Source organism: Myotis nattereri (assembly GCF_964212035.1).
Source record: "Myotis nattereri genome assembly, chromosome: X".
In the NCBI taxonomy this organism is placed as follows: domain Eukaryota; kingdom Metazoa; phylum Chordata; class Mammalia; order Chiroptera; family Vespertilionidae; genus Myotis; species Myotis nattereri.
In genome coordinates, this window is record NC_138078.1 from 147,476,380 (window position 1) to 147,486,225 (window position 9,846).

The 9,846-nt window shown below is 50.6% G+C and overlaps 1 protein-coding gene across 1 annotated transcript; it reads right to left on the reverse strand.

Annotated features, from left to right (window-relative positions):
* Nucleotides 1–3,186: 3,186 nt before the first annotated feature.
* On the reverse strand, nucleotides 3,187–6,138 carry USP27X (ubiquitin specific peptidase 27 X-linked). Its single transcript, XM_081081256.1, has one exon. The coding sequence runs from the start codon at nucleotides 5,370–5,372 to the stop codon at nucleotides 4,056–4,058; it is 1,317 nt and encodes a 438-aa protein (XP_080937382.1). The 5' UTR covers nucleotides 5,373–6,138; the 3' UTR covers nucleotides 3,187–4,055.
* Nucleotides 6,139–9,846: the final 3,708 nt, after the last annotated feature.

A 9,846-nucleotide genomic window follows, 5' to 3' on the forward strand; every position in this document is an offset into this window, starting at 1 on the left:
AGAGCTTGAAAATGATATTGGGTCGCCTGCAGAGGAAGGACCCGCTGCTATGGATGCTGGGTTTCACACTCTCAGAGGACCTGAGCCTTCACATCTAGATGTGACTATATATTTGGTGCAAACACAGGTTCCTGGCACCAAGTCTATTGCATTATGACAATATGAACTACATGGGGACCACTCTGTTTCTTGCTTGAAAAAGACATCCCTGATCTGGATGTCCTATGGATGGGGAAGAAGTGAGGCAGTTACCTATGTGAACTGTGGGCCAGGGTAAGTTTCAGCATCAGGCTGCTCCAGGGCATGGGTGGTGGCAGGGTTCTGGATTTTCAAGCTGGTTAGGCCAAGAAACCATATAAAGCAGGTGTCATGGGTAAAAGGAAAGTACCCCACTACTTGTCCCTCATTCTGAGCTGCATAGGTGGATAAGTCCCCAACTTGTGAGCACCCATCTTTTTCTGTGCCCTTCTGGGCCCAGATCATAAACCTACATGTAAACTTAGTTTTCCTGACCTTACCAGCTTGTGAAAGTAGATGGAGTCTCAGTTAAAGAATTAGCTTAAATTACACCAGCCCTTGACGACATTTGGAATTCAAATAGAACTGCAGCCATGTAAAATAGCCGAATTATGCCTGAAAGCCCCCCGTAAGATCACAAGCCAATCTATTTTTGGCATCTTCCATGTTCTCCCTTACTAATTCTAGGCCCCATCTTCGTTACTCTGCCCATAAAGCTGCTTCAGAAGTACTTATTCCTCCTCTGCTCCCATCCACTGAAACTGTGCCCACCATGGAAATGTTGATAAAGGTGCCAAGAGATGTACTTCTTGATCCCCCCCTAAAGGCCCCAACCATAGAGGTGCCCACCCATGTGCCAGCCATGTTCAAACATGCCTGAATCTCCATTTGAGCTCAAGGTAACACATACCTACTGAATACATAATGTCCTGTGTCCCACAGTGGTATGATCTGAAAGCAGGCTCTGGCTGCTTTTAGGCTCCATGGCTCAATTTGGGGGTTGGTGATAGGTAGAAGCATAGAGCTGGGCTTGAATGGCTCCCCTGTTACTGAGGGACAATGAATGGTGTTTTCCAGAGGTGTGTGCTTCAATCAGGAAGTGGCAGGAACAGCTGCTCCCTCTGGTGGTCTGTGCCATCCACCAGAGGGGGGGGGGGGGGCGGGTGATCAGCTTCAGCGGTTTGGTACTGTTCATATCTCTTAGAACTATTCCTGAGTGCAGGGTATTTAAAAAACAGTTTCTGAATCAGACAAACCCAAAATGAGGAATGTTCTGTTAAAAATGCTAATGTCATACAAGATGAAGAACGGTTGTGGAAATGTTCCAGACATGATAACTAAAAGCAATACCTCACTTTGGGGTGGTGAACACAAAATACAATATACAGATGATGTCTTATAGAATTGTACCCCTGAAACCTATATAATTTTATTAACCAATGTCACCCCCAATAAATTCAATAAAAGCAATACCTCAACCTAGAGCAGATTCTGCGATGGAGAAGGAAAGGGTATAAAGGAAATTATTGTCTCAACTGACAAAATTGGAGTACAAATGGTAAATTGGATAATAACATTGTATTAGTGTTAAATATACTGAAGTTGTTAACTATGCTGCAATGTAGAGAATATGCCTATTCTTAGGAAATGCACACTGAAATACTTAGGCATGAAGGGCTATGATGTATATAATTTACCCTCATATGGTTCAAACACACACATACACACACACACTGGGGGTGGGGGAGAGAGAGAGAGAAAAAGAGAGAGAGAGAGGAAGGGAGAGAGAAGGCACGAGCATAAAGACAAACTATAAAGCAAATGATGTAAAATGTTAGTAACTGGTGAATCTGGTAAAGGGGATACAGATATTCTTTATACTATTTTTATTTTTGAAACTTTCCTGTAAATTTAAAATATTTCCAAATAAAAATGTTTTTAAAATGTAAACAACCATTTCTGTGCAAGCAGTCAAAATCTGGTGGCACATGCCTGACTGAACTCTTCCTTTGGCAGAGATGAGGAATGAGGGCTACTAGACACACCTCAAAAAGCAGTCAAATACCTGGCATTAAGTTGCCAAGTGGCATCCAAGGCCACTCATCTCTTGATTTCCCCTGTCCTTTAAGATACCAAAAGTACCACTTTTTACAATTTCTCCTGAGGATTATGGGCCCTGGATGTTGGTGAAAATGTGGTTATGAAAGGAAGGTATATTGGTTCCTTCATCCATCCAGTAAATGTTTTGAATATCTACTATGTGTCAGGAACTGTGCTAGGGGCTGAGGATGCAGCTCAGGATATAAGAGGAGATACAGCCCTGTCTTTAAAAAGCCTATGAGCTAGTTGGAGATGTAAATGTCTATTTCCAAATGAGTTGACCATGAAGTAGACTTGGAAATCCCTCGGGGATCCCAGCCTCTTATCAGAGCCAGTAGATCCAAGCCCCATGAGTCTGATGCACATTTAGTTTCCCCCAGGATTTCCTAGGTTATAGATACCTTTGTATCTCCTGTTGAGAAGAAAAGAAGGAACCACCAGTGCTTACCCCAACCTGGGTGCAGCTCAACTGTTTTGGCTTAGCTCTTTGCAAGCTGCTCTGCCCTCTGTGAGAATCAGGGAAGAGGTCAACATGCCACTCCATTGATGTCCCTGGGCTGATGGACCAGTAAGTTTTGGAGGACAGTCTTAATAGTGATGTATGCCTGTAGGTTAATGTAAAGATACATCCATAATGTTTGTGGAAGGTAAAAACCACCAAACATCTTTATGTGGAAACCTGGCAGGCTGGTGGCCTACGAGTCCTATCACTGGGGTGCTGAGTCATGAAAACAAGACAGCAGTCTTCTAAATGGACAGAATAATGACTTTTGAGGACAGTTTTGGTTCTCCCCAAATCCTGGGTATGGCACTGATTGTGATGCCCTCTACACAGGGACAATAGTGGAGTCCTTTGCCTTGGGGCTCTAAGTAGTCAATGTTGTAGAGGGAGTTGTAAGCATGTGTGTGTGTGTGTGTGTGTGTGTGTGTGTGTAACTGCATGTAACACCATGTGTGCCCATGTTGTTCATGGTTCTCAGGTAGGACTGACACTCACCTCTGATGCATTTTGGTCCTAGTCCAAGGAAGTTTTAGATCCAAGAAACGTTTACTGAGCCCCTACAAAGTTCCAAGCCTTTTACTTTATACTTTGACACATTTTATATCATTTACTCTTTAACAATAACCCTTTAAGGTAGGAATTATCTGCATTGTACAGATGAGAAAACAATTGAAAAGAGGTTCATTGATTTGCTCAAGTATATCATACAGCTTTGTTAAAAAAACACTCATTCACAACACTCTTAGCTGAGGACTGTCTGTGTTGGTTGCTTATCTTACAGTATTTCTTGTTTCCTCCTCTACTGGAGCCATGGCTCCCCTTATACAAGCTCCCTTCTTTCTTCTCTTTTCACTAGCCCTCATGGGCTTTCTTTTTTTTTAATACTGCATTTAATAGCACAAAAAATCACGAATACAAAGAAACTGGCAAAGGTGTTTGTCAATGAGATATCCCTGCCTCCTCCACTTTTCTGCTTTCATACCCATGTATGTAATGGGCTACACTTGTATAAACTTTTCATTTTCCCCCCAAACATAGAACTGTTATGATTGGTCAGTTGAAGCTGAAACACCCATGGAGAAAGATGTTTTACAGTTACAAGGGCACAAAAACCCCCCACTCCACCCCCCTCCCACCCCACACTTTCCCACACAATCTTTTGGAGGAATATAGGATATGTACCAGTGTCAGGATCTCCCTGCCTTCCTCACCAGAGCATTCCTGCCATTTAATTTTCTTTTCTATGATTGTTTAGACTAGAGCCTCTTCTCCCACCCCTCCTACTTCTTTTCCAATCAGGACCTCTTAGACACTGGGTACTGTTCAATTCTTACTCTGTCAGGCCCATGGGCCACGCAAGTAGTCCTTTAAATCTCGATGCCAGTTGTAGCATAGGTGTTGTCATATTCCATTTCAGGTAGGTCTGTGTGTCACTTCAGTAGGCTTGTGTATTCATTTCTTTTACTTTTTCTGATTCATGTTCCAGGACCTGTTTGTGATAGAACAGTAAATACCCTTCACTGTCTAGAACGTCCTTAATACTGGCCTTGGTGATAACAGCATCATCACACTTGAACCACTGGTCCTTGTGGTGCCGGATGAAGCTGGTGTAGTGGCCACTCTCCAAAGTTCCTTGGTGATTAACCACAGCAAACAAGGAGTACTTATTCTCATCGTTTCCACTACCGGTTGGCAGCTGCAACTGTCCATTCATCCTGCCCTCTTTACTCGAGGCCATAAATGGTGTCATATCCAGCTCCAGAGGAAAGGATATGTATGTAGTGATCTTGCGTCTCTGTTTAGCCGAGTGTTCAAATCGTTTAAAATGAAAACAGGCAACAACAGGTAACTTATTCATCATGAGCTGTTTGGTAGATTCCTGGTAACTTTGACAACTACCGCACTTGATTTTGGCACTGCTTCCTAGGTGCTCTGGCCTTGTAAACCTTCGCAAGCAGTCTGTGAGCGTGGTGGTTCCTGGTATGTGGCTTTCTCCATTCACACTGCTCTCCCTCCCTGGGCTCATGGGCCAGAAGGAGGTGCAAGAACCAGGCAAGTCCAAACTGATGTCCCAGCATGGGTCTATCGTGGTGGAGACACCATGGCAGGCTTGACAGGTGACATCGGACTGCAGGCCACCTGTGAAGATTTGGTCTATGATACAGTTACAATGGTTGGGATTGTTGGCAGCCTTCCCAACATCATCACCTTTGCAGTGCCGGTGCAGGACATCTAGCGCTGCAATGAGAAACTCGTGGGCATCCTGTTGCCTGTACCCTGCTAAATGACGTGCATGTATCCATACCAGGTGCAGTAATTTATAGGGAACATGAGGAGAAGGGTTTCCAGAATACAACTCCCGAAAAAGTGAAGACATCTCACAGACCAGACACAACTCCGGACTTGGCATTTCACATCTGTGCCTGTCAGAGAGAAAGAAATCTCTCAAGATTGGAGTGTGGGTAAGGGCCTGGACGATGCAGTTCATAAAGCACGTGTTGCCAAGATTGATTAGTCCTCTTAAACCAATGGTGAAGCTGGAGGTGATTCTTCTTCTCCTCGGGTTGTGTCCCAGCAGTTCTAACTCGGGTTTGGTTGTCTCCCAGGTAGGGTACTTCTCCCCCAGGCCAGGCACTGAACACTGCTGGTAAGAAACCTCGGTTGAGGTGGAAGCTTGTAATTTCAAGGCTTCTCCTTGCTCTTCTTTGGCAATTTGCTCAATGTCTTTGTCATATACATAGTCCTTACACATAAAGCAGTATATACCTCCATAGTAAAGGTCTACAGCTAAGTTGTGTTGTTTCGTCTGGGCGTGCTCATGAATGTGTTTCTCCGTGAAGCAGCCAAAGAAGACACAGGAAAGGCAAGAGTGGAGTCTGTTCAGGTGGGTGCCACACACATGGCAGATGCACGACTTTGCCTTGCTTTTCCTGGTCTCCGGGGTTCTACACCACACGAAGCACTGGTAGATCACCCGCAATCCCTGCCTCCAGTTCTCTCCCACCTTAAAGCTGTTCACGTGGGAACAGCCTGGTGGACCCACAGCGAAATCCACATCCAAGCATCCGCCCCCAGGGCCGCGCCGGGGCCGGGGACGGGGCGGGGGCCGTGGCCTAGGCTGCGGTGGGGTACGAACTCGGGTCTGAGGCCGCGGCCGAGGTCGGCGGCGGGGGGCACGACTGCGCCGCGGAGAGGGATCGGGGGCCCGCGGGGGATCGGAGGGAAGGGAGGGGGGAGGAACCTCTTCGCTGTTGCCGCCGCCACCGCTGCTCCGCGTTGGGTTCTCATCCTCCAGCTCCTGCTTCGGCTCCTGCTCTGCTTCCCTTACCGGCTCGGATTCGAGCTCCAGCTTGAGCTCAACCCGGCGGCCAGGACCCTCCTCCGGCTCCACCTTCCCGGTGGCGTCCACCTTCCCCGCTGCCTCCACCTTCCCGGTGGCGTCCACCTTCTCCACCGCCTCCACCTTCCCCTCCACCTTCGCCTCTGTCTCCACCTTTCTCTCCGCCTTCTCCGCCGCCGTCTCCGCCGTCTCCGCCTCTTCTACCTCCTCCGCCTCCACTGGCTGCGGCTCCTCCCCCTGATCGCTGGGTTCGGGCGGCCACTGGGCGTGGCGGCGCGGGGGCCACGCAGACCTGGGGTGTCCCCCGCCCGGCCTGAGGGTGCGCGGTGGCTGTGGCAGCTGGACCCAAAAGGGACTTTCACTGAAGGAGGGGCGGCGGAAGCAGGCGACGCCTCCGGGATCCTCCCGCCAAAGCCCCCTAGCGGAGGCCGCTTCTGCAGCCAGGCCCGGTTTCCTTTAATTCAATATTTCCCAAACTTGCTTGTTCCCGAGAATCACGTGGGGAGTGTGTTAAAATTACAGATTCCTCGGCAACACCCGCTAACCCACTGAATCAGAATCTCAAAGGGAGGTGCTCCGGAACCTGTGTCTTTAACTAGGGCCCGAGAGGATTCTTATGATCAGGCAAGTTTGGGAAACACAGCTCTAATTCATTGAGGCTGGCGGGAAGGGGGGCGGGGACCGCGCAGTCTCTTTAAGGCGCTTCCAGTTCTTGGCTCCAATCGCAGCTCTGACCCCCTTCGTCGTCTCCTCCCCACTCCTCGTCCTTCCCTCGGTCCAGTCGGCTTTCCCCAGCACTGCGGGGCCGGGGACACAGAGATAACCAAGTCCAGAAATGTCTCTGGGGCTGTGAAATGTCCCCTCGGAGGCCAGGTCCCGAAGAGCGCAGTCAGGAGCTATGATAGAACATCATCTCTGTGGCTGAGCCTGCCCTCTGAGCCAGTCCCACGCTCCCCTTCCACCTCAGATTCTGCCCCTCCCCCGGTCCCCCTCTGCCCAGTGAAGCCCCAGATCCATTCTGGGACCGGCCTGGACCTTAGACTCCCAAGGCCGCTGGACCTGAAGAGACACGTCCCTTTGCCCATTTATCGGCGTTCCGCAGAAGCTGTGCCTGCTCATCGCCTCTTCCTCTGGACTCCCAAAGCTATTGGACTTCTGGCCCAACAGATGCTGAGCAGCTGGGGGAGGGAGGGGAGAGAGAGCGCGGCATCAGGAGAGACCAGGCACAACAAAGCCATGCTTACAGTTGGCACCTCGCCTATGGCTGAGAGAGAGGCCGGAACTACAGGACCACACCACAAGACTCTCAAGCACTAGCAGGTGGGAATTGCAGGGGGAGCGGCGGGGAGGGAGGGGGGAGGGCGGAGAGAGTAGGCCTGGGTCTGAGAGCTACTGCTGGCAATGGGTAGCAGCACTACCGGTCGGCAGAAGGAGAACTGAGCTCAGAACAGGTGTCTCAGATCTTGGGCATGTTGGGGGACGTCGTGGAGGGGCCACAGGTGCTGGACCCAGGGAGGACAGCTCAGGGCTGGCGTCAGGATAGGACTCAGAGGACAAGTATTAACCATTTTTGGAGGATCAGGGGAGAGTGTGTTCTAGGAAGAGTCAGTCCCTGATTCCTGTACGCACCGCTGGGATTGTGGGGCTATACTGCTGGATGATACCCTGGCAGAGTTCTTGGTTAGCATGGTATCTTAAAGATATGTGAGCCCAGCCAGTGTTGCTCAGTGGTTGCGCATCATCCTGGCCCCTTCCTTCAGGCAGGAGGGGTGCTGAGGCTTCCAAGGGTTAGCAGTATGAATTGGTTGTCAGGAATCAGGAGCCCTGAGGATAGGGTGCCTGGTTCCCATACAGCTGAGGTCCCCAGAGCTGCCCTGGTGCCTCCCCTTCCTAAGCCAACTCTTGCTTCAATTCCTTGAAGCACCACAGCATCTTTCCAATAAATCCTGCCCTTTGTGGCCTGCAACCAGAGGAACTGCAACTAGTTCAGCCACTGAAGGATTCCTGCTCCTGCTCTTGCTGCTAAAAATGACAAAGGTAATGGAGGGGTGGAGACCAGGAGGAACTGTCATCCCACCTCCACAGAAAAACAGACATCAAAGAGAACTAGATCTCTGTGTACCTGGGACTGTCTACTACTGAAAACACCACGGCAACCCAACTGCCTTACTGATCAACTTCCTGCAGAAGCTCTCTGGTCCAGCATGTTCTGGAAGGGCGGGGGGCGGGGGGGGGGGGACTCTACCATCATTTACTGGACAAGTATCTATTCAGCTCCAATCCAGAGCCAGGTGTTATACTAGGAGCTGTGGACACACACTGAAGGATACAAACTTGCCCAGTGCCAGAATCAGGACTGGGAAGTATCTAGGTCACCAAAATCAAAAGAATCAAGAAAAAATATCAGAAACAGTTTGATATTCTTTTTAAACAGTTTTCCTCCTTGGAAAAGTTAGAATTTTGTTGTGTTTCTTTACATTCCTTTCCTGATTGCATGTTGCTTTTGCTCTGAATCACATATAAGGGTGTCAGCATAATCTATTTTTTCCTTTCTCACTTCCTTTTTATTTTAACTACTAGAGGCCCAGTGCATGGATTTGTGCAATGGTGGGGTCCCTCAGCATGGCTTGGACCCTCTCACAATCCAGGACCCCTCAGGGGTTGTCGGAGGCCCGGTGCATGAATTCGGCCTGACACCCACAGGCCAGGCCAAGGGACCCCCCACCAGTGCACGAATCCATGCACCTGGCCTCTAGTATGCATATAAGATCTTTGGTTAATCTCTTCTGGCCCTCCCCTGTCTCCCTTTCCCTCTGAGATTCATCAGTCTGTTCCATGTTTCCATGCCTGTGCTTTGAGTGTCTGCCCCCTGGTGGTCAGTGCATGTCATAGCTACCAGTTGAATGGTGGAACAATAGTCAGTTGCTTAGGCTTTTATAGATAGGACTAGAGGCCCGGTGCACAAAAATTTGTGCGGGGGGGGGGGGTCCCTCAGCCCGGCCTGTGCCCTCTCTCAGTCTGGGACCCCTCAAGGGATGACCACCTGCTGGCTGAGGCCTGCTCCCTGGGGGATTGGGCCTAAGATGGCAATCAGACATCCCTCTGGCAGCCTGGCAGCCCTTGAGGGATGTCCACTTGCCAGCGGGGAGCAGACCTAAGCTGCAGTTGGACATCCTTAGAGCTACTGAGGAGGTGGGAGAGGCTCCCGCCACCACCGCTGTGCTGGCAGCAGTCAGCCTGGCTTGTGGCTGAGCAGAGCTCCCCCATGTGGGAGCACACTGACCACCAGAGGGCAGCTCCTGCATTGAGCGTCTGCCCCATGGTGGTCAGTCTGTGTCATAGTAACCAGTCATTCCCAGTCTTTCTGCTGTTAGAGACAATTTGCATATTACCCTTTTACTATATAGGATAGAGGCCTGGTGCACAGGTGGGGGCCAGCTGGTTTGCCCTGAATGGTGTCCCGGATCAGGGTGGGGTCCCACTGGGATGCCTGGCCAGCCTGGATGAGGGCCTGATGGCTGTTTTCAGGCTGCTCGCACCCCCGTCAGGGTGGGGGTCCCCACTGGGGTGCCTGGCCAGCCTGGATGAGGGGCTGACGGCTGTTTTCAGGCTGCCCGCACCCCCTTCAGGGTGGGGGTCCCCACTGGGGTGCCTGGCCAGCCTGGATGAGGGGCTGATGGCTGTTCTCAGGCTTCCCGCACCCCTTTCAGGATGGGGGTCCCCACTGGGGTGCCTGGCCAGCCTGGATGAGGGGATGATGGCTGTTCTCAGGCTGCCCGCACCCCCTTTAGGGTGGGGGTCCCCACTGGGGTGCCTGGCCAGCCTGGATGAGGGGCTGATGGCTGTTCTCAGGCTGCCCACACCCCCTTTGTGTGGGGGTCCCCAG